Raw genomic sequence first — 25,155 nt, 5'->3', positions numbered from 1 at the left:
ATCTGCTTGCTCCCTCGCCTCTCCAGTGCTGTGACTGCAGGCATGCACCAGCATAGCTGTCCCATTTCTAAAATAGACATTTGTGTTTCTGTATACAAAAATGACTCTGGATTTGCCATAATCATAGAACTGTACACCAAAAAAAAACCTCTTACTTTATGAGAATTAGAAACAACAACAACAAAATAAACCATTAGCTACTTACAGATTAAATATAGAAACTGTCTCATATTAAACTAAGAACCCAACATCCTGGGGAGAGGGGAGAAAGCTAGACAAGGACGGTAACATTCATCACTTATTTATTTTGTGACCTAGCTGAGGCTAGCCTTGAACTTTCTACGTAGCCCCAACTAGTCTGAAATTTTCCATTTTCCTTCCTCCACCTCTTGAGTGTTGAGATTACAGGCATGTATCAACACACCTAGCTTAGGAAGGTAACACTTCAAATGCAACTGAATCAAGGCTGGAGAAATGACTCTCCAGTTAAGAGCACTCGCTGCTCTTCCAGAGGACCCAGGTCAATTCCCAGCTTACAACAAACTGAAAGTCCAGTTCCAGGGGATCAAATGCTCTCTTCTGGCCTCTGCATGCACATGGCACAAAGACACATTTTAAAAAAATTAATTAGCCGGGTGGTGGTGGCGCACACTTTAGCACGCCTTTAATCCCAGCACTCGGGAGGCAGAAGCAGGAGAATCTCTGTGAGTTTGAAGCCAGAATGGTCTACAAGGGCTAGTTCTAGGACAGCTAGGACTGTTACACAGGGAAACCCTGTCTCAAAAAACCAATAATAATAATAATAACAATTAATCAATAAATGAAAATGAGCCTGAAACTTTTGGATCTCGAGGAAAGGTAAGAAGTGCACATTCAGTGTGGTCAAGGCTAGGGGGAGAGAACAGGGGAAACCATGAATGTCACACCGAAGTGTTGAGTTCACTAAGAGAGGCCAAGTGACGTTGCAGGGTGGCATGGTTTAATCTTCGTCCAAGCAGTCTTACAGCTATGTGTACAAGGAAAAGAGAGGGAATAAGTGCAAAGAGGTGATGAAGAAGTACCAACATCATCAGAAGGTGAGGATCACTGTCAGGAAGTGGTCCCTTCAGAAGGCTCTCCTAACACCAGATAAATGCTTCTGAAGCATGAGGAACGGAACTAACCTAAGCAAGGCTTGTCATCTACAGGGAAAGGAGGAAGTGCAGGTCCACACTGTAGGGGTGCAGCTATGCTGTGTTCACTTTAAGCGCACCAGCAGGCCAGGTACAGTCTGCTCACATCTGCCTAAGGAGCTTCAAGTGAACAAGCTATGCCATACAGAGACACACAATCTGACCATGATGTCAGGGGATTCAACTAGATCACACTCCGTGAACAAGAAAGGAAGTCAAGCACGTCTTCTCTCTCACCATGACGCTCAGCTCTGTGGAGCCCCTTCCTCATCTGCCGTCTCTGCTGCACGAAGGTCTTCCAGTTCTGGAATATCAGGTTGTATAAGTAGTATCTGAGGAGCCAAGATGCAAAGGGTGCTTATGGTAAGACAAAGGAATTCTACCCAGCAAACCCAGTCACTTTTATACTTAGGGGCGTGGTAGAAAGGGAAAACCTGTAGTTGATAAAGAATTGAGCAGCAGGGGCTGGAGAGATGGCTCAGAGGTTAAGAGCACGGGCTGCTCTTCCAGAGTTCCTGAGATCAATTCTCAGTAACCACATGGTGGCTCACAACCATCTGTAATTTGATCAGGATCTCTCTTCTGGCATGCAGACAGAATACGGCATACATAATAAATAAAGAAATAAATATTAAAAAAAAGAATTGAGCAGCAGACATTGGGGTCATTTGGAGTGAGGATGCTACCTAGGATAAGCACATGGAAATCCTAAGTAATGGGCTGTTCTGACCCTTGACAGCAGAATCATCTTAAAATAATAACTGGAGCTAGAGAGATAGCTCCATGTTTAACAACACTGGCTGCTTTTCCAGAGGACCTGGGTTAGGCTCCCAGCACCAAGACAACAGGCAGCTCACACCACCTGTAAGTCCAATTCCAGGGCCAACACCCTCTTCTGGCTTCTGCAGGCACTTCATGTCCAGAGTGCACAGACATACATGCAGGCAAAGTCCCCAGACACACAAAATAACAAAACGCCACCATCCCTCCTCTCTACAGCACAATGAATTTTCCCCCTTTGTGTTCCAGAGTGTAAGTTTTGAGATCCTATCTCAAAAAAACAAAACAAAAAGCCCGGCGGTGGTGGCGCACGCCGTTAATCCCGGCACTTGGGAGGCAGAGGCGGGCGGATCTCTGTGAGTTCGAGACCAGCCTGGTCTACAAGAGCTAGTTCCAGGACAGGCTCCAAAACCACAGAGAAACCCTGTCTCAAAAAAACAAAAAAAAAAACCAAAAAAACAAAAAAATAAAAAACAAAGAATTTAGCTATTGTATTTATTGTGTGTGTAGGAGAGTGTGGGTCACAGCAAAAGTGTGGGGGTCAGAGGACAATGTTCAGGAAGGAGCTGGCTCTCTCCTAAGTGGGTTTTGGGAAGCCAACTTGGCTTACCAAGTAGCAGCAGTGCCTTTACCTGCTGAGTTAGAGTACCTACCCTAAAAATGGGCATTTGATGTACTTTTTAGCTTTCTCTCCATTTACTCCTTGCAGTGTGAATGGCAAGGATTAAAAGGTTCTTTTTCCATATTCTGGTTTTTAATTGTGTTTTGGTGCTAGGGATTAAACCTACTGCAGGCTAACCACTTGCTCTCCCACTCAGCTCCCTGACTCAGCCTCTCTATTTTCCCAATGTTCCATGTGGGACACACCCTTTCTTGACCATAATCAGTATGCCAGGACTAATTTTTTTGTTTTATTTTTTTTTTCTTTTTTTTCTTTTTTTTCTTTTTTTTTTTTTTTTTTTTTTTGGTTTTTCGAGACAGGGTTTCTCTGTAGCTTTGGAGCCTGTCCTGGAACTCCCTTTGTAGATCAGACTGGCCTCGAACTCACAGAGATTGCCTGCCTCTGCCTCCCAAGTGCTGGGATTACAGGCGTGAGCCACCACCGCCCGGCTTTATTTTTGTTTTTTCAAGACAGGGTTTCTCTGTGGTTTTGGAGCCTGTCCTGGAACTAGCTCTTATAGATCAGGCTGGCCTCGAACTCACAGAGATTGCCTGCCTCTGCTTCCCGAGTGCTGGAATTAAAGGCGTGCGCCACCACTGCCCAGCACCAGGACTAATTTCTTTTTTGTCTGTTTTTTGTTTTTCTTTTTTTTTATACACATTTTTTATTTATTTTATTGATTTTTATTGAGCTCTACGTTTTTCTCTGCTCCCCTCCCCTTCAACCCTCTCCCAATGTCACCATGCTCCCAATTTACTCAGATCTTGTCTTTTTCTACTTCCCATGTAGATTAGATCTATGTAAGTCTCTCTTAGTGTCCTCATTATTGTCTAAGTTCTCTAGGATTTTAATTTGTAGGCTGGTTTTCTTTGCTTTATGTTTACAAACCACTTATGACCAAGTACATGTGATAATTGTCTTTCTGTGTCTGTGTTACCTCACTCAAAATGATGTTTTCTAGCTCTATCCATTTTCTTGCAAAATTTAAGATGTCGTTATTTGTTTTTCGTTTTTCAAGACAGGGTTTCTTTGTGTAGCCTGTCCTAAAACTAGCTCTGTAGACCAAGCTGGCCCTAAACTCACAGAGATCCACCTGCCTCTGTCTCCAGAGTGATGGGATTAAAGGTGTGACCACCACCACCCAGTTTAGAACTAATTATTTTAAAAAACAAACCTCTCAGATTTAAAAATACCTGGAAGTGAGTAGATCACTTTCAGCATAGCTTTCTGACTCAGAGAACACACACATGTGTGCATGAACAAGGATGTAACTGCAAATAAGTATGGATTCACTCTTCCCAAAAGGATTTCTAAAGGCCAGGAAAAACCCAAAACTTAGCTCCCTTGGAAGAGAAGCACGACATTGGGTAGCCGGTGCAGTGTAAAATCTGTTTCAGCAAGCATAAGTGATGAGACACCTGTAATGGCAGTCAGCTCGAAGACAGAGTTTCCACTCCCTCTGGGAGACCCACCATTCTTCCCTCCACTCTCCAAAGACCTTCTGTAGAATTCTCCGCTCATGGAAAAACCTAGGGAGAAGGCAGAACATCAGAAAGCTGAGGGGAAGCGGCAGGGCTGAGGTCTCTGCCCAGGCAGCTTCACAGCGCCCTTACCTTCTCGGTTAAGACACCACAGTGTGGAAAGCGGCACATTGAGTCGCATCACAAGTTCAGTGCTACACACACTAGGAACAGAACAATCAACTGCTCCAAGGACTCCAACAGTTACAGACACTAAGGAAATCTTCACACACTGTGAGGGAATCAAAACTACAATTCTGGGGAGTAGGTGTGATGACCCAGTAGATAAAGCCACAGAAACCTGAGGACTTAAGCTTGATCTCAGCGCCAAGAAAGGTAGAGAGAAGTGACCCCACAAAGTGACCTCTATACATGGATTGTGGCATATGCACACCCCACACACCATATACAAACACAATAATAAACATTAAAATCTATTACAATTTTCAGCACTTTAAATAAGAAACTCTATTCCCTCTTAACTATGTAAGGAGAAGCACTGCAGGGTCGGTTGCAGAGACTGAGCTCAAGCCCGGGGGCTTGGCAGCAAGCACTGTTCTTGTTTTCTGTTTTCAAGACAGGCTCCCTACAAAGCCCTGGCTGTCATGAGTCTCACTCTGTAGACCAGGCTGGCCTCAAACTCAGAGATCCTCCTGCCTCTACCTCCTGAGTCCTGGGATTAAAGGTGTGTGCCACCACTCCAGGCACAGCAAGCACCTTTACCCTCCGAGCCATCTCCCAGGTCATGTTTTGTTTTCCATAAACAAACTCCTAATTCTCCTGGCTTAGCCTGCAAAATGCTGGGGTTATAGATATGTGCACCATGCCCAGTCCTAAAACATGTTTCTAGTTCAAAAAGTGGTAATTACATTTAATTTCTAGAAGGTTACAGTAACAAAGCAAACCAGTGAGTACTTAATGGGAACACAGATGCTAATTTAATTGGAATCTGGAGAGGACAATTATAACTACAAGTCATAAGAGAAAATAGAAACTAAAGAAAATGCCTACAGGGCAGTGGTGCCGTATGCCTTTAATCTCAGCACTTGGAAGGTAGAGGCAGGTGGATCTCTGTGAGTTTGAGGCCAGCCTGGTCTACAGAGTGATTTCCAGGAAAAACAGGGCTATACAGAGAAATCCTGTCTCCAAAAACAACAGCAACAACAACAACAACAAAAAGGCCAGCTATGGTGGTACTTTTCTTGGGGGGGGGGCGGTATTGAGACAGGGTTAACAATCCTAGCTGTCCTGGAACTAGCTCTTATAGACCAGGCTGGCCTCGAAATCACAGGAATTCACCTGCCTCTGCTCCCAAGTGCTGGGATTAAAGACTTGCGCCACCATGGCCCAGCAGTTTTAAGTACTTTTAATCCCAGCACTGGGAGGCAAAGGCAGGATCTCGGTAAAGTTGAGGCTAGCCTGGTCTACACAAGCCAGCCAGGGCTACACAGGGAGACCCTGTCAGAAAAAAGATAACAAAAGTGAGTCAATGTTATGCTAAAAATGCTGTCAAAGTAAGTCATAAAAGCTGGGCTTGTCAATTACATTTTAAGTTGTTGGGTTTTTTTTTTTCATAATTCTGCAGGTTATTGATATTTTTCCTCCTCCTAACACTCACTGTTCCTTTTAAAAACTGGTTTAAGGAGCACAACAGCACCTTTGGGGTTCCTTGTCTCTCAATGTTATTTCAGAGCTTTTTCTTTTTTTCTAAATTTATTATTAACTTTTGATTGTCTTTGTTTTTTCTTTTTTTTTTTTTCTTTTTTTTTTTTTTTTTTTTTTGGTTTTTCGAGACAGGGTTTCTCTGTGGTTTTGGAGCCTGTCCTGGAACTAGCTCTTGTAGACCAGGCTGGTTTCGAACTCACAGAGATCCGCCTGCCTCTGCCTCCCAAGTGCTGGGATTAAAGGCGTGCGCCACCACCGCCCGGCCGTCTTTGTTTTTTCTAAACAGGGTTTCTCTGTATAACGGTTCTGGCTGACTTGGAATTTGCTTTGAAGGCCAGGCTGGCCTTGAACACACAGAGATTGGCCTGCCTCTATCTCTGCCTCAGGAGTGTTGGGACTAAAGGTATATGCCATCATATGTGGGGCAGGGATGGGGAGGAGGTCCATACAGATTTTAAGAGCCACAGAGACAAGTATGAAACTCGGTTCAGACTTTGGGAGTCTGATGTCAGGTCTTTTGTTTTAGCCATATTTGAGCACAGTACAATTCTGGAAGGTTTTCGATAACAATTAATTCAGTCCTGGGAGTATAGCAAAGCTTAAGACATGTTTATATTGAAATTCTTTATAAAGAACACCTGGCTTCTTTCACAAAGATGGGTACTGCTGACTCTAAGATAGTGCCCAAGATTTAGGATCTACGGACAATGATGGAGGTAAACAGAATGTGGATGTTGGGATTCCCCTGGTCCTAAAACAATACAGAAGTCACTTAGGCTGTTGTTAAGCACAAGTGAAATCACTCATAAGGATGGGTTTATGGCCTAGAAACAATGCTCAAGATTTAGCGGAAAGGGTCAAGGATAACTGAAACAAATTCTGGAGGTATGGCCCCCAAAGACTCATGTGTGTGGGCCCATTGGGAGTGGCACTATTCGGAGGTGTGGCCTTGTTGAAGATGTGTGTCACTGTGGAGGCGAGCTTTGAGGTCTTTTAAGTTCAAGCCTGGCCAGGGGAAGACAGGCTCCTTCTGTTGTCTGTGGATCAAGATGTAGAACTCTCAGCTCCTTCTGCAGCACTATGTCTGTCTGCACTCCAGCATATCCCGCCATGATGATAATGGACGACCCTCTGAAAGCTAGCCACAGTTAAATGTTTTCTTTTATAAGAATTGCCGCCGGGCAGTGGTGGCGCACGCCTTTAATCCCAGCACTCGGGAGGCCGAGGCAGGCGGATCTCTGTGAGTTCGAAACCAGCCTGGTCTACAAGAGCTAGTTCCAGGACAGGAACCAAACCTACGGAGAAACCCTGTCTCGAAAAATCAAAAAAAAAAAAAAAAAAAAAAAGAATTGCCGTGGTCATGGTGTCTCTTCACAGCACTAGAATCCCTATCTAAAATGGGGATACAGGTAAAGCCTGGCCCTACAGATAGCAAAGGATCACCAGGTTTTAAACTACATTTTCCCCCAGAATTTTAGTAGAACAGGTAAAATTTTCTTCCATTATGTTTAACCTTTCCTGGCTTCTCCAGGGCTTATCTGTATGCACAAGGGCTGTTGGTCCTCTACAACCATATCCACCTTATTTTTTTGTTTTGTTTTTGTTTTTCAAGACAGGGTTTCTCTGTAGCTTTTTGGTTCCTGTCCTGGAACTAGCTCTTGTAGACCAGGCTGGTCTCGAACTCACAGAGATCCACCTGCCTCTGCCTCCCGAGTGCTGGGATTAAAGGCGTGCACCACCACCGCCCGGCAACCTTATTTTTTATTAATCCTATCTTATTTACATATTTTTCCCTTCTTTTTACCCTACAGGTCCTTTGGATATATATATTATGGCTTCCAATTTAGTGTTTTTATGGGATTCCTGAGTGTGTGAATGACTGAGTCTCTTTCTTGTGCCTTCTCTTGGGCTATTTCCTTCTGTTTATCTGTTTTATCCAATTCTGACATATTTGTTTTATCTTATATTTTATTTTATTATTCCCTTAGAAGCCTGCTTGCTAGCATTAGTGATCCAGGCCTTTAATCCTTTAATCCTGTTTTATTTTTTTTTAAATATTTATTTATATTAATTATGTCAGTGTATATGCCTGCAGGCCAGAAGAGGGCACCAGACCCCATTACAGATGGTTGTGAGCCACCATGTGGTTGCTGGGAATTGAACTCAGGACCTTTGGAAGAGCAGACAATGCTCTTAACCTCTGAGCCATCTCTCCAGCCCTTAATCCTGTTTTAAAAACAAAAACAAACAAAAATAATAATGAAGTGGTGGGTATAGTGGTACACACCTGTATTTGCTGAGCTGGGGGCCGGCCTAGCCTACACAGTGAGTTCTATGCCAGCTGGAAATACAAAGTGAAACCCTATATTTTATTTTTGGTTTTTCGAGACAGGGTTTCTCTGTAGCTTTGGAGCCTGTCCTGGAACTAGCTCTTGTAGACCAGGCTGGCCTCGAACTCACAGAGCTCTGCCTGCCTCTGCCTCCCAAGGATTAAAAGGCATCTGCCACCGCTACCCAGCTGACTCTATCGTTAAAAAAAAATATAGATTAGCCAGGTGGTGGTGGCGGCGGCGCACGCCTTTAATCCTAGTATTTGGGAGGCAGAGGCAAGGGAATCTCTTTGGGGCCAGGCTAGTCTACAAAGCGAATTCCAGGACACACAAAAACCCTGTCTCAAAAAAACAAAAATAAATAAATAAATAAAATTATACAGAGAGGCCGGGCGATGGTGGCGCACGCCTTTAATCCCAGCACTCGGGAGGCAGAGGTAGGCGGATCTCTGTGAGTTCGAGACCAGCCTGGTCTACAGAGCTAGTTCCAGGACAGGCTCCAAAGCCACAGAGAAACCCTGTCTCGAAAAACCAAAAAAAAAAAAAAAAAAAAAAAAAAAAAATTTAACAGAGAGAAAGAGAAAGAGGGGGGGAGGATGATGATAATGTTGATGAGGTAAGGGGAGAAGAGATATAATTATATTTTCATTGAAAATTTTTGTTTTTTGGGTTTTGTTTTTGTTTTTGTTTTTTGTGTGTGTGTGGGGGAGGGGGAGAGGTTCAAGACAGGGCTTGTCTGTAGCTTTGGAGCCTGTCCTGAAACTCACTCTGTAGACCAGGCTGGTCTCGAACTCACAGAGAGCCACCTGCCTCTGCCTCCTGAGTACTGGGATTAAAGCCATGTACCACCACCACCCGGCCAAAAATTTTTTAAATAAAATAACAGAAACAGAAGAAGCCCAACAGCAGTTCACTTTCCTGAGCTAACAATACCTGGCTCTGGAGGGAGTTACTCTTCCAAAAGTCATTCGAATCCACAAATACAAGAACTTTCTGGCCACACACCTGAAAGAAAAGAAAGACACACCCATCTGAACACTCAACCTAACTAACAGGAGTTTTCTGGAAAGGAGATGGAATCTTTAAGGTGTCAAGGAGAAGGACCACAGTCTGCATCAAAAGATGATATCATAGCTAATCTTACATCAAACAGAAATGTTTGTAAACTAAAATTAACCTGGGTGTTGGTGGTGCGTTCCTTTGATCCCAGCACTGGGGAGGTAGAGGCGGATCTGAGTTTGAGGCCAGCCTGGTCTACAAGGTTGTAGAACAGCCAAGGTTACACAGAGAAACCTTGTCTTGAAAAACAAAACAAAAACCTACTATCAAGAAGATTGTTTTTAAACACTTTCCTTTTGACTTCAGGGTTTTGCTCCGGCTCACCTGGAATTCACAGAAACCCACATTTCTCTGCCTCCTACGTGCTAAGATTAAAAGCATGCTGCACTTTACCACTCAAGTTCATGGTTTTTTTTTATTTTACAAGTCCAGTAAAGAAAATGTATGAATAAAGAAAGTTTGGCCTTTATCAATTTCTACAGTGCAGTCATCTTCCCAGACAACGCTGTGTGTGTGTTTGTGCATCAGTTTCTCCACCGGAGTCATCTCCTCCCCACCCTTTGTGTGTGTGAATGGTACCCAAGGCCTCTCGCAGTTTTAAGCAGGCACTCTACCACTAACTTGCAAACCCAAACACTTTAAAAACAGGCATTGCTGTAACAACACTCAGAGAGTGTAAGTCTCAAAGATTGCAGAGAGTTGAGTCCTACACAGTTTAACAGGCACCAAGATTAGCTGCAGGAATTTTTCTGTGCCCGACTATGGGAGCTTAGACCCAGCAATAGCAGAACTCAACACAAGGGCATATAAACATTATCTTTTTAGAATCCCACAGAATTGTTTCATTTTATCCTGCGGACAAAAAGAAGACTCACACTGGAGCACATGCCCTATTTTCCTTTGTCATTATTTTAGAAAAGTTAGAAGGACAGTTTTTGGGTTGTTTTTTTTTTTTTTTGACAGATGTCACTTGTCACCCAGAATAGCTTTGACCTGCCATATTCTTGCTTTATCTGCCACATGGCTAGGACCACAGGCCTGTGTCACCACTCCTGATTCACTTTAAACAAGACGACACAAAACACCTTTCAATACAAAGTATTTTGTCAATGAAGAGGCGGAGACATCAGATTTGTGGGGAATAACTCTTTTCTCATTTTTCTTCCTGTTTAAAACCCCTGGCAAAGATCCATGTACCTAGCCTTTCCCGAACACTGTGAGAGGAGCAGTGATCACTCAGAGCTCTCTACGCAAACCCCTGTGCAACGCTGTGCCACTGACAGTCATCAGCGGAGGATGTCTGCCATCCCCTTGTGACTGTGCTGAAGGCACGGCCTGCTGCTCGCACGCTCACTTGCACACTCGCATGCACTCATTCTTGTCAATCTCTGGGCTCAGCCTGAAACCCTCTTCTTCCTACCTTTTGTCTGGCTAAGTCTTACACGATTCTTCAGGACTCAGCCAATTGTATAAGTCACAACTGGAGACCATAGATAAAACTTGATGATGTAGACTGTATCTGCAGTTTCCTAAATATTCTTTTTTTTTTTTTTTTAAGACAAAGTGACCCTGGTTGGCCTAGAGCTCTCTGTGTAGAACAGAACAGGCTTCTCTCAGACTCACAGACGTCTGTCTGCCTCTGCTTCCTAACCACTTGGATTAAAGTCAAGCACCATCAAAGGTGGCCCTAAATATTCTTTTTATCAGACTATTCCACTCTGAAGAGTTCTCCAACCAACTGGGAAAGGAAAAATAAGAATTATACCTTCAATTTGGGGAAGAAGGGAAAAAAAAAGTCTCACCTGCTGCGCAGTTCTCTTAATCGGTGTTGAACCCAATTTTGTGAGGCATGAGAATATAGAGGATGACAGCTTCTAGGTAACTCCCTCTGGATCGCAGAGAGGGCAGCAGACTTTTTGAGGGGCAGTGCCTTCGGAGAACAAGGATTCTTAACCACACCACCCCTAAAAGACCTTAAATTTGAACAGAGAGAAAAAAAAATCTCTTCATACAATACATTAACACTGGGGCTGGAGAGATGGCTCAGTGGTTAAGAGCACTGACTGCTCTTCCAGAGGACCCGGGTTCAATTCCCAGCACCCACATGGCAGCTCACAACTGTCTGAAGATCCAGTTGCAGGGGATCTGACACCTTCACACCAATGCACATAAAATAAAGTTAAATAAACTGTAAAAAATATTAAAAAAAAAAAAAAAAAAAAAAAAAAAACAATACATTAACACTCACCAAAGCTTTGTTGTTAAGCTCATGGAGACGGATGCTGACTATGCCCACACACAAAGCACCACCCCCCTACTGAAACATCATACTTTATAACCAAACATTGTATTTCCAACATTACCCAGGTGTGTTGGCACATGCCCATGACCCAGCAATTGAATCATAACTTCGACTGTCATTTTTGCCCTATCATGTACCTGGAGTCAATCTTCTTCTCCATTCTCTGCTGAACCCTTTTGATGGAAATTCAACCAGCGGTTGATATGTTCTTTTGTGAATGGATTACTGATGAACCAAAGCCTTTGTCTTCCTCTTATAACTGCAGGAAAGGGAAAGAAGGGAGTGAATTGTTTGCACACTCCCGGGGGTCACACTTGTAAATAGCTGTCTGCCAACTCTGAGGTCTCTGCCCTCTACTTCTTTTTTTTGGGGGGGGGGGGGTTTCGAGACAGGGTTTCTCTGTGGTTTTGGAGCCTGTGCTGGAACTAGCTCTTGTAGACCAGGCTGGCCTCGAACTCACAGAGATCCACCTGCCTCTGCCTCCCGAGTGCTGGGATTAAAGGTGTGTGCCACCACCGCCCGGCTATGCCCTCTACTTCTTAATTCAATACCAGGCATGGAAAGTCTCTTACGGGCCTAGTTAGGGTTGCTAGTGCTGTGGTGAAGCACCATGACCAAAGCAGCTTGAGGAAGAAAGTCAGAACAGAAACTCAAACAGGGCAGGAACCTGGAAACAGGAGCTGATCTAGAGGTCATGGAAGGGTATGGGTTACTGGCTTATTCATCATGACTCTTTTTCTTTTTGGTTTTTTAAGACAGCTCTGGCTGTCCTGGAACTCACTCTGTAGACCAGGCTGGCCTTGAACTCACAGAGATCCGCTTGCCTCTGCCCCCTCCCCAGTGGTGGAATTAAAGGCATGTGCTGCCATCATTGCCCGACAACATCATGGGCTTTCTTATAGAATCTAGGACTACCAGTCTAGGGATGACCCCACTCACAATGGGCTAGGACTCCCTAATCACTACCTAATCATGAAATACCCCATAGTTGTGCAGTGGTGGTGCACATCTTAATCCCAGCACTCAGGAGACAGACCCAGGAGGATCTCTGTGAGTTCGAGGCCAGCCTGGTCTACAGTGCAAGTCCCAGGATAGCCAAGGCTATACATAGAAGCATTGCCTTAAAAAAAAGAAAGAAAAAGTTATGTCTCTGCCAAGAACAGTGGTGAACACCTTTAAATTCCAGCAACCAGCCGGGCGGTGGTGGCGCATGCCTTTAATCCCAGCACTCGGGAGGTAGAGGCAGGTGAATCTCTGGGAGTTCGAGGCCAGCCTGGTCTACAAGAGCTAGTTCTGGGACAGGCACCAAAGCTACAGAGAAACCCTGTCTTGAAAAACAAAAACAAAAAAGAAATTCCAGCAACCAGATCTCTGTGAGTTTAAGGTCAGTCCAAGACAGTCAAGGCTACACAGGAAAACCCTGTCTCAAAAAAAAAAAAAAAAAAAAAAACAGTTACTCTGGGCCAGTGAGATAAGATAGCTCAGCAAGGGAACTTGCTGCTAACCTGAACCCTGAGTTGATTCACAGAGGGTGGAAGAAGAAAAATGGCTCTTGAAAGTTGTCCTCACTGGGTGGTGGTGCACACCTTAAATACCAGCACTCACGAGGCAGAAGCAGGTGGATCTCTGAGTTCGAGGCCAGCCAGGTCTACAGAGGGAGTTCCAGAATAGACAAGGCTACACAGAGAAACCCTATCATGAAAAGAAAAATAAAAATAAAAAAAGGAAGTTGTCCTCTATACTTGGTATTTTTGCAGAGAACCTGGATCTGGTTCCCACACGGTAGGTAACAAACATCTGTAATTGCAGTTTTCAGGGGAGTTGATGTCCTCCTAGTCAGTCTCCGGAGAGCACCGGGAACAGAGTGCACAATCACACATGCAGGCAAAATGTTCCTACTCATAGAAAATAAAAAATAAATCTTTTAAAGGATAAAGAAAGATGTCCTCTAATCTTCAAGCTTATAGGATGCCCACACAAATACACACACAGAGAGAGACACAGACACTAACAATGAAAAAGGTCCACCACCTCAAGCGTTTGTAACTAGTTTTTGTGGTGGTGAGGTACATAAATGTATGTCTGACAATGAAAGCACAAAGCCAACTGAAGCTCCACAGCTTCCTTCCCAAGCAGCTACTCTAGATGGTTAGCAATGGACTGTCTTGGATCTGGTTGATTTTGGTGTAATGTTTTCTAAATTGCTTTTTTGACAGAAAAGTTTTTATTGTTGTTTTATTTTCTGAAACAGGGTCTCACTATGTAAGCCTAGCTACCCTCAAACCTCCCTCTGTCTCCTGAATGCTGGGATTAATGGCATGTGTCATCACACCTGGCTATAATATACTTTAAACTTAAAAAGTGTGTGGGGGGGGGGGGCTGGAGAGATGGCTCAGAGGTTAAGAGCATTGCTGGCTTTTCCTAAGGTCCTGAGTTCAATTCCCAGCAACCACATGGTGGCTCACAACCATCTGTAATGGGCTCTAGTGCCCTCTTCTGGCCCACAGGCATACACACAGACAGACTATTGTATACATAATAAATAAATAAATAAATAAATAAATATTTTTTTTAAAAAAAGCAAGCTATAACAGGCTCATTCTTCCAGTGTCTTCAATTTTCCTTCACAACTAGATCATTAGCAGTCAAGAGTCTTAGTCTTCCCAGATTAATTTTTTGGTTGTCAATGTTACTATAAGAATCTTTATGCAGTTTAAATTTTTTTATTTTTAAAAATTACATTTATTTATTTGCTTGTTTGTTTATTTGTGACTGGAGGCTAGGGAACACAAAGGATTTCTGGCAATTTCAAACTCTAAGAGAAAGTATAGAAGAGATCTTCCCTAAACCTTCTGACAGAGGATGCCTCCTTAACTTCATATTTCTGGTCTCCAGAGCTGTGAGGGAACAAGAGTGGCATTGTTTGAAATGACCAACTTGGTGGCAGCTAGTTACAAAACTGTAGGAAACAAATATAAGCAATAAGAGGTAAGACAATACACAGTGGAGGCAAGCAGAGTGAATGTGACATCTACTGAACAACTGTGATGTACTTATAATGATACTCTAAAAAGGTAAAATCATCATCATAATTAAGACCACAGTTCTGGGGGCTGGAGAGACGGCTCAATGGTTAAGAGCACTAGCTGCTCTTCCAGAGGTAGTGAGTTCAATTCTCAACAACCACATGGTGGCTCACAACCATCTGTAATGAGATCTGGCGCCCTCTTCTGGCGTGTGGGCATACATGGAGGCAGAATGTTGTATACACAATAAATAAATAAATTTTAAAAAAGAAAAAGACCACACAGTTCAAGGAAAATGAGTAATAAATGAACTGTAAAAGATCATATCTGTGTCAGGTAAACTTTTTAGTGATGTTAGGTCTGGAGATGGTTTTTTAGGGCTTTCCTGCCATGAAAAGAGCTCTAGGGGGGCTGGAGAGATGGCTCAGAGGTTAAGAGCACTGCCTGTCCTTCCAAAGGTCCTGAGTTCAATTCCCAGCAACCACATGGTGCTCACAACCATCTGTAATGGGGTCTGGTGCCCTCTTTTGGCCTGCAGGCATACACACAGACAGAATATTGTATACATAATAAATAAATAAATAAATATTTTAAAAAAAGCTCTAGGTTCAATCAGCAGCAGGGAATAAACTGAGCAGGGTGCCACACAGCTGTAATCCAGAGAAAGGAGGAGCTCTGCAAGCTTTCCTCTTTTTTAAACTTTTATTTATAACCAGGCAGTGGTGGCGCACGCCTTACCAGCACTTGGGAGGCAGAGGCAGAGGCAGGTGGATCTCTGTGAGTTTGAGGCCAACCTGGTCTACAGAGTGAGTTCCAGGACAGTTAGGGCTGCACAGAGATAAACCAGTCTATACCCCCAACCCAGAAATAATCACATTTATTTATTCTGTGAATATGAAGGCTGTGTGTGCATGTATGTCCATGTACCAAATGAATCCCTAGTTTCCTTGGGGGTCACAAGAGGGTGTCAGATTCCCTGGAACTGGAGATCTGTAATGAGATCTGGTGCCCTCTTCTGTCATGCAGGCAGAATACTGTACACATAATAAATAAATAAACAAGTAAATGAATAAAAAATAAGAACAAGTGTTCTTAAGTGCTGAGCCCCAAATCATTGCAAGTTTGAAGCCAACATGTAGCAAGACCCTGTCTCAAAACAAACAAATAAATAAATAAAATAAATCTCTGGGACTGGGCTGGGCGGTGGTGGCACACACCTTTATTCCCAGGACTCAGGAGTCAGGGACAGGTATAGTTCTGTGAGCTCCAGGCTAGGCTGGTCTATAAAACAAGTTCCAGGACAGTCAAGGCTACACTGAGAAAACCCTGATGGAGGAAGGTCATTGGCTAATAAAGGAACTGCCTTGGCCCATTTTATTGGTTAGAGGATAGGTGGGAGGAGTAAACAGAACAGGACGCTGGGAGGAAGAGAAAGTGAGCTCAGACTCGACAGCTCTCCTCTCGGGAGCAGACGCCTGAGAGAGATGCCATGCCCCGCTCCCAGGATGAAGCTCCAACCCAGGATGGACATAGGCTAGAATCTTCCTGGTAAGCGCACCTTGGGGTGCCATACACAGATGATTAGAAATGGACTAAATTAATATGTGAGAATTAGCCTAGAAGAGAATGGGCCAAGCAGTGTTTAAGTGAATACAGTTTGTGTGTTGTTATTTCGGGCATAAGCTAGCCAGGCAGGCGGCCGGGGTGCTGGGAACGCAGCCCCGCCGCCCCTTAATACTACACACCCCCATCTCAAAAAAACCAAAATAAGGCACTGAAGGGATGGCTCAGAGGTTAAGAGCACTGGATGCTCTTCTAGAGGTCCTGAGTTCAATTCTCAACAACCATATGGTGGCTCACAACTATCTATCATGAGATCTGGTGCCCTCTTCACAGGCATACCTACAGGCAGAACATTGTATGTAAAACAAATCTTTAAAAAAAAAAGCCTAAATACATAAATTTGTTTCTAAGTTGTAATATACATGATGTTAATTACAAAGACAGCCCAAGATAAAACATGATTGCTAGACATTAGCTCTCAGATGCACATGAAGACTGATCTCCTGAGATGATAATAAAGGACAAACTAATCCAGAAATTCCATTACTACCCATATACCAAAGAAAACTGAAACTATGTCTATATACAAGCTTATACAAGAATGCTTAGGGTCGAGCATGGTGGCACACATCCTCATAATTAGCACGTGGGAGGCAGAGGTAGGTAGGTCTCTGAACTTAAGACCACTCTGTGATTCTAGGACAGCCAGGGCTACATTATACAAAATAAAATAAGTCAGTCGCAGGAGTCCATATATTATGATTTCACTTTGGGGGTGTGTGTTTGTGTGTGTGTTTTGAAATAGGGTCTCTCTATGTCTCTCTGAATGTCCTGGAACTCACTATGTAGTCCAGGCTGTCCTCAAACTGACAGAGAAGTGCCTGCTTTTACGTCCAGAGTACCTCAACTAAAGGCATGTGCAACCATATCCCATTTAAATGGTTTCACTTCAATGAAATGTCCAGAAAGGCAAAACTTTATAGTAAGAAAGCAAACTGGTAGCTGCCTCAGGGCAAGGTTTCTTAACTATTTCCCACTGTTGACCAATTTCACATATAGTTTTTGTGGGGTGTTCGTTTGTTTGTTTGTTTTGAGACAGGGCTTTTCTGTGTATCTCTGGCTGTCCTGGAACTTGCTCTGTAGACCAGAGTGGCCTCGAACTCACAGAGATCCACCTGCCTCTGCTTCCCGAGTGCTGGGATTAAAGGCGTGCGCCACCATCGCCCGGCTAATATTTTAAAGTTTTAAAAACCATGATAGTGTGAGATACACATATACTTAGCTACAGTATTGTACAATTTAAAAAAATAATAAAAGATCCTATAAAAAAAAAAAAGAGGACATTTATATATCAAGCACCTGAGTGAGTTTCAAATACTGCTTCCAGGAAGCCTTCCCTAAAATCCTACTTGCTCAACACTTGGTAATTACCACACCATCTAAGGGACACGGACCACAATTAAGGTGACACGCTTTCTCCTAAGCACTTTCCACGCACGACCCACTTTAACACCGTCATCTCAGCAGGTGCTTATTGTCCTTAATCAGGTGGGTGCTCAAGGTCATTGGCTAACAGGTGGTAGAGCCGCCACTGGTGTTCCGGCCTCTACACTTTCAGAAACTACACCAAATGAGGACCTGCGGTACAAACGGCTCGGTCACTTGAGATCAGTGTACACAACGAGCCCCTCGCCCAGGCACACCCCTGAATCGAATCTGGATCTGTCCTTGCTAATAAGCTTCGTGAGGGCGGGAGAGTCACCCTGAGGCGCTCTCCAGCAGGGGGAGGAGGAGGATGCAGAGGCCCTGCAAAGGCAGCGCGAGCTGAGCGGACTCCGAACAACCTCACGCACGCTCCGTTCGCACTTCCACGCACGGACCGAAGCCTTGTGGGTAGGCAGCATTTGTACAGGAGAAAGAGCGGTCACAGGGCCCAGCTCCTAGGTACCCGCGCTCTACCGCCTTTAAAGCAGGGGGACGAGCCATTCGAGGACTCGGGGCGTAAGGCCTAGCCTCGTACCTGAGGGAGCCGACTCCTCAGCGGGCGCCGGGAAGATGTAGAGGCGAAGGCCAGAGGCCCAGGGTTTCGCGCCTTGCGCTGGCGCCCCGCCCCCGTCTCCACGGCAACGCGGCCCGCGCCGGAAGCTGCTCTGTCGTCTTTAGTGCGCGCAGCTTCCCCGGGAACTGAAGCTTCTGGCTTCTCTGTGAGCTCGACTTCCGATTGGTCTCTTGGCCGGAAGTACGGACGGTTCTTGGCTGCGGGTCTCCAGTAACGCTTCCTGCATGAATTGGCATGGGACGGACCGGTGTCAGACATGGGCATGGTGGCGCGCACGTCGGTAATCTCCGCATCAGATCGGCCAATTAGTGCTGTATCTTTAAAGACATAACTTTGAGAAAAGACTAGGAGATTTCATATTAAAAACAAGGAAAACATAACAATTGGTTGGGTGTGTGACGATTAGAGCCAAGGGGCGGGAGACACGACTCAGAAGTTAAGAGCACTTTTTGCTCATCCAGCGTCCACATGATGGGTTATTCCAAGTCGGTCTCTCTTTTGACCCATATGCAGGGGAAACACTCATACACAAAATAAATATTTTTTATTTGTTTTTTTAATATTTATTTATTATGTATACAATATTCTGTCTGTATGCCTGAAGGCCAAAAGAGGGCGCCAGACCTCTCTACAGATGGTTGTGAGCCGCCATGTGGTTGCTGGGAATTGAATTCAGGACCTTTGGAAGAGCAGGCAATGCTCTTAACCACTGAGCCATCTCTCCAGCCCCCCAATAAGTATTTTTTAAAAAGTTTAAACTCAGGTAATACTTCCTGCCCCCTTCTTACAAATGGTGACTTTGTAATTCAAAGTTTTTAAAACAATTTATTGGGGGCTGGAGAGATGGCTCAGAGGTTAAGAGCATTGCCTGCTCTTCCAAAGGGCCTGAGTTCAATTCCCAGCAACCACATGGTGGCTCACAACCATCTATAATGGGGTCTGGTGCCCTCTGCTGGCCTGCAGGCATGCACACAGACAGAATATTGTATACATAATAAATAAATAAATAAAATAAATAAAACAATTTATTGGTGGCAACCATTGTGAGAGGCTGAGGCAGGAGAATCACTGCAGTTTCAAAACAATCGTACCTACTTAGTGAGTTCCAGTATAGCTTGGGCTAGAGTGAGACTCTATATGAATAGCAAGCAAATAAATAATGTTTAGATACAATTGGTTGAATTTTCAAAATGGCTCAGCAGGTAAAGGCACCTGTCACTAAGCCACGGGAGCGGAGCTCAATCCCCTGGACTTCTGTGGTGGGAGAGAACTCACTCCTTTGACCTCTGGCCACAAGCCATGCCCATGCACACAAACAAGTACATAAATAAAAGGCAATAGGAAGTGCGTAAATCTGGCCTGCTAGTGCATGTACTCCCTAGCTACTCAGGAAGCTGAGGCAGGAAAAATTACCAATTTTAAGACTACTTTCAGAAATTTGGAAAGAGCTTGTCTCAAAAATGAAATAGCTGGCCAGGTGTGACAGCACATACCTTTAATCCCAAACTGGAGAGGCAACAGGTGAACATAAATTCCAGGCTAGTCTGGTCTACCTAGAGAATTCCAGGCGAGCCAAGGCTACAAAGGAAGACTTTGTTCTATAGAGTCAACAAAAGGGCTGTAGAAATGGCTCAGTGATTAAGAGCACTGACTGCTCTTCCAGAAGACCCAAGTTCAATTCCCAGCAACCACATGGCAGTTTACAACTGTCTGTTAACTCCAGTTCTAGGGGATCCTACAACCATGGCAAAACACTAATGCACATTAAAAAAAAAACAAAAGCCTGGTGAGCAGTGGTAGTGCACACCTTTAATCCCAGCACTCTGGAGGTTGAGGCAGGAGGATTTCTGTGAGTTTGAGGCCAGCTTGGTCTACAAAGCAAGTTCCAGGACAGCCAGAGCTGTTGCACAGAGAAACCCTGTCTTGGAAAACAAAAACAAACAAACAAAAAAAAGCCAACAAAATAAAGTTATATTTTATAGAATCCCAGCCTTTTGGTGATAACTCATCTGAATTTACATCTTCAAGTATTGTTAAGGTAATTAGACTAATTCAGTCAAAATAGTGGAACCATATTTTAATTTACTATAAACTAGCCTTACAAGTATCTTTACATAAATTTTGTAAATATATCCAGGATAAGAAATGAGTACATGTTTTCTTTTTTGTTGTTGTTGTTGTTTTGTTTGTTTGTTGGTTGGTTGGTTGGTTGATTTTTGGAGATGGTTTCTCTGTAACTTTGGGGCCTGTCCTGGAACTAACTCTTGTAGACCAGGCTGGCCTCGAACTCAGAGATCCACCTGCCTCTGCCTCCCAAGTGCTGGAATTGGGTGCACCACCACCGCCCGGCTAAGTACATTTTTTTAATGCCTGGTTTTAATTATGTATATGTGTGCATGTGTCCGGTAGGGAAATGGTCGAGTGTGTGCAGGAAGCCTGGAAATTCAAGGCACTGGATACCCTGGAGCTGGAGTCATAGGTGGTTATGTGCTGCTCAGCATGGGTGCTGGGAATCAAGCGTGAGTCATCTGCAAGCACAGTGAGTGCTGAGCAATCTCTCCAGCCCCTAAGCATGCTGTCTGGATTTGATCTGATTTGCTGATGCTTCGTTCCCGTTGTGTGCATTCATCACCCTCGGCTTTGACAGAGTGAGGAAAGGAAAAACAGTATTTGGATGTGAGTTACAGGGAGAAGCTCGAGTGCATGTTACTTTTCTATTGCTGCGTGAACACTATGGGGAGACCACTACCCAAGGCTTTCTTAGAGGCCCTGATGAAAGGATACAGAGGATTTAGTTCTGTATCCTTGTCCAGGAGCAGACTTGCAAGGCCTGTCTGATGCCTCTTAAGAGGCAAGGTTCTGACTGTTTCTGGAAACTCAACTCTTCTCCCTGGACTATAGTTATTGATCCCTAGACAGCTGTATCAGAGGTACCCAGTGTTTTTCTTGCCAACATGTGTAACTTAGCTCTCTGATGACCATGGTCATTTCTCCCCAACCCCCACAAATACTATTTATGATGCTATGTTTCTTTTTTTTTTCTAAAGATTTATTTATTTATTTTTATTATGTATACAACCTTCTGCCTCCATATATGCCTGTGTTCCAGAAGAGGGCGCCAGATCTCATTACAGACGGTTGTGAGCCACCATGTGGTGGCTGGGAACTGAACTCAGGACCTCCAGAAGAGCAGCCTGTGCTCTTAACCACTGAGCCATCTCTCCAGCCCTATGCTATGTTTCTTAATAAACTTGCTTCACATAAGTCATCATCTTATGCAAGAGCTCCTGGCTCCAGCTATTGCTTTTGTCTTCTTTATTTCACATCACTGGTCCTCCACTGAACACCTTGCTGCCTGGACCTTTATTCCCACCAGTTTAGGTTAAAACACCACAACCAAGGCAACTTATAGACAGAAGGGTTTATTTGGTTTACAATTTCGAGGGCTAGGAGGTCATCATGTGGTGAGCAAGGCAGCAAGCAGGAAGGCAGGCCGGCACTGGACTGGGTAGCACTGGACTGGATGGCACTGGACTGGATAGCAGCCGAGAGCTCACATCTTCATCTGCTAGCAGGAGGTAGAGAGGGCACACCAGGTGCCGGTCTTTTGAAACCTTACACGTGGCCCCAGTGACACACCCCCTCCGAGAAGGCAGTACCTCCTAATCCTTCCCATGTAGTTCCACCAAGGGGGCATGAGCCTGTGGGGCATTCTCATTCAAAGCAGCACATAGAGTAATAACTAGTACAGCCTTCATGCTATCCAGCACTTTGTGAAGTATTTCTCGTGTATACAAATAAAGTTGTAACTAGGCTTAGGGGTGAATATCTTTAATTCCAGGACTCAGGAGGCAGAGAAGGTAGACCTTTGTGAGTTCATGGCCAGCTTGGTTCCAGGCCAACTAGAACTACATAATAGAATAACCCTGTCCCAAATAGCAACAAAGAAACAAGGCTTAGCCAGTGTCTAGCTTCTTCATAGAGGTGAAGGCAATTTACAAGTGCCCTTCCTTAGGAAAGTTTTATCTTTAATTCTAAATTGCAATTGTCTTCTTTCCTGCACACTAAAACAGAACCTTTAAGAATGACGAGAGGCTGGCAGTGGTGGCAGTGTAGGCCTTTAGTCCCAGCACTTGGGAAGCAGAGGCAAGTGGAGCTTTGTGAGTAAGGCCAGCCTGGTCTCCAGAGCTAGTTCCAGGTCAGCCAGGACTACACAAAGAAACCCTGTCCCGAAAAACTTAAAACGAAAACCACAAAGAGAGGTGAGGCTACATTTCTACAGTCTATTAAAAAGCACCCCAGTGAAGAATAGGCCCACACTAGAGTATAGAGACCTTAGGAAATTAGTTCCAGGCACAACTATGATAACAATTTCTTAAGCACTGACATATATGGCTTTTGGCAATTTTTTAAAAATTTTTTTAGATTTTATTTATTTATTATGTATACAACATTTCTTCCATGTATGCCAGCAGGCCAGAAGAAGGCATCAGATTTCATTATAGATGGCTGTGAACCACCATGTGGTTGCTGGGAATTGAACTCAGGACCTCTGGAGGAACAATCAGTGCTCTTAACCTCTGAGCCATCTCTCCAGCCCCGGCTTTTGGCAATTTTTAACACAAACAAGTAGACATTTCTCTCATATAAAGAAATCAAGTCAGCCAGGCAGTGGTAGCACATGCTTTTAATCCCAGTACGTGGGAGGCAGAGGTAGTTGGATCTCTGTGAGTTTGAGGCCAGCCTAGTTCCAGGACAGGCTTAAAAGCCACAGAGAAACCCTGTCTCAAAAAGCTAAAAAAAAAAAAAAAAAAAAAAAAAAGGAATCAAGTGTCCTGTCCTTTTGAACTGGTAGTTTTTTTTTTGTTTTGTTTTGTTTTGTTTTTTGGGTCCTGTATAAGGAACAGAATTGCGATATAACAAAAGTAAAAATGCCCCTCCCTAGCATATTCAAGGTCAATTTCAGTGTGGTAAGAAACAAAACAAAAACCACACTGCAAATATCTAGATCTTCAGCCTTGAAAACTGAAGCTCAGGCCATTAAGAGCCGTGTGGCTCGAGAGATGGCCCAATGGTTAAGAGCACTGGCTGGTTTTCCAGAGGACCAGGGTTCAATCCCCGGCACCCACTGGCAGCTCACAACTGTAACTCTGTTCCAGGGGATCTGATGCCAATGCACATAAAATAAAGTTAAATAAATTTTAGCTGGGTGGTTGTGGCCCATGTCATTAATCCCAGCACTTGGAAGGCAGAGGCAGGTGGATCTCTGTGAGTTCGAGGCTAGCCAGGTCTACAAGAACTAGTTCCAGAACAGGCACCAAAGCTCCAGAGGACCCAAGTTCAGTTCCTAACACACACATGGTTGCTCAAAACCACTGTAGCTCCAGTTACAGGGGATCTGATACCCTGCTCTGACATCTGAGGGCACCACATGTACATGTGGTGCACATGCAAAATAAGAGGCCATGTAGGGATGGGAGAGACTGCTCAGCCGTTCTTGTAAAATAAGAGGCCATGTAGGGATGGGAGAGACTGCTCAGTCGTTCTTGTAAAATAAGAGGCCATGTAGGGATGGGAGAGACTGCTCAGTCGTTCTTGTAAAATAAGAGGCCATGTAGGGATGGGAGAGACTGCTCAGCAGTTCTTGCAGAGGACTGGGGTTTGCTCCCAGCACCCACGTTGACTCCATCTGCAATTCCAGTTCCAGGCATGTGCCATACATACACGAAAGACAATCAAAATATACAGAAAATAAAAACTTTTAAAAATTAAAAAGGAGCCGGGCGGTGGTGGCGCTAACCTTTAAGCCTAGCACTTGGGAGGCAGAAGCAGGCGGACCTCTGCGAGTTTGAGGCTAGCATGGTCTAAAAGAGCTAGTTCCAGGACTGGCTCCAAAGAAACACAGAGAAACCCTCTCTCGAAAAGCAAAAAAAACCAACCAAACAAAAAAATTAGAAAGGGCATTCATTCAAAGCCCCAGAAGCCCCAGCTGACAGCACCTTCAATTCCCATGCACGTGAATAAAGGATCCTTTAAGGGGTCTTAGTGCCTGCCTTTAAGCCACCATCAGGTGATGCTGAATGAATCAGAACAGCTGTTGGTACCCACCCAATTTATAAAGTTGGGAGCCAAATGCGGGCTCAATCCTGTTTTGGGGTAGAGCTTTTGTTGTCTTTGTTTTTTCGTGGTTGCTAGGGATTAAACTGAGGATCTTCTTGCACATGTTAAGTTTATACTCTACCTCTGAGCTATTTCCTCAGTCCTATTCTTATGTTTTGTTGTTGTTGTTTTTTAAAATTTATGTGTACTAGTGGTTTACCTGTATGTAGTGCACTAACAAGCATGCCTAGTGTCTTCAGAGGCCAGGTGTCGCTCCTGGAACTGGAGTTACTGGAGTTACCTGTAGTGCTAGGAATCCTCAGCAACAGCAGCCTTTATTTATTTATTTATTTTGAATTTTCGAGACAGGGTTTCTCCGTAGCTTTTGGTTCCTGTCCTGGAACTAGCTCTTGTAGACCAGGCTGGTCTCGAACTCACAGAGATCCGCCTGCCTCGGCCTCCCGAGTGCTGGGATTAAAGGCGTGCGCCACCACCACCCGGCAACAGCAGCCTTTAAAAAAGATTTATGTATGCCATGTTTTGCCTGCATGCCAGAAGATGGCACTGGATCTCATGGATGGTTGTGAGCCACCATGTAGGTAGCTGGGAATTGAACTCAGGACATTTAGAAGAGCAGCCAGTGCTCTTAACCTCTCCAGCCCTTATTTATTTATTTATTTATTTATTTTTAAATTAAACTGGCTTTATTTTTTATTTTTGGATTTTTCGAGACAGGGTTTCTCCGTAGCTTTTGGTTCCTGTCCTGGAACTAGTGCTTGTAGACCAGGCTGGCCTTGAACTCACAGAGATCCGCCTGCCTCTGCCTCCTGAGTGCTGGGATTAAAGGCGTGCGCCGCCACTGCCCGCTTATTTATTTTTTTAAAAAAGATTTATTTATTTATTATGTATGCCTGCAGAC

General features: G+C 44.2%; 1 protein-coding gene across 4 annotated transcripts in view; it reads right to left on the bottom strand.

The window, feature by feature from the left end:
- The window catches only part of LOC121436452 (protein SFI1 homolog), a 64,900-nt gene extending 46,706 nt beyond the window's left edge, over positions 1–18,194 (bottom strand). For all 4 annotated transcript variants that reach the window (XR_005972706.1, XM_041636373.1, XM_041636374.1 and 1 more), the window contains exons 1-6: positions 18,099–18,194; positions 11,627–11,748; positions 10,990–11,160; positions 9,062–9,133; positions 4,032–4,142; positions 1,410–1,504 (exon numbers count right to left, since the gene is read on the bottom strand). Coding sequence is in view for 3 of the 4 variants with exons in the window: in XM_041636373.1 (XP_041492307.1) it covers positions 1,410–1,504; positions 4,032–4,142; positions 9,062–9,133; positions 10,990–11,160; positions 11,627–11,649 (472 nt within the window). In the remaining variant the exon portion in view is untranslated. The remainder of the gene's footprint in view (positions 1–1,409; positions 1,505–4,031; positions 4,143–9,061; positions 9,134–10,989; positions 11,161–11,626; positions 11,749–18,098) is intronic.
- Between the last annotated feature and the right edge of the window lie 6,961 nt (positions 18,195–25,155).

Source organism: Microtus oregoni, unplaced genomic scaffold (genome assembly GCF_018167655.1).
Source record: "Microtus oregoni isolate MIOR12 unplaced genomic scaffold, Mior012 000049F_ref0000343, whole genome shotgun sequence".
Lineage (NCBI taxonomy): Eukaryota > Metazoa > Chordata > Mammalia > Rodentia > Cricetidae > Microtus > Microtus oregoni.
The sequence above is the reverse complement of the archived record's forward strand: the minus strand, read 5'-3'. Positions and strand labels throughout refer to the sequence as shown.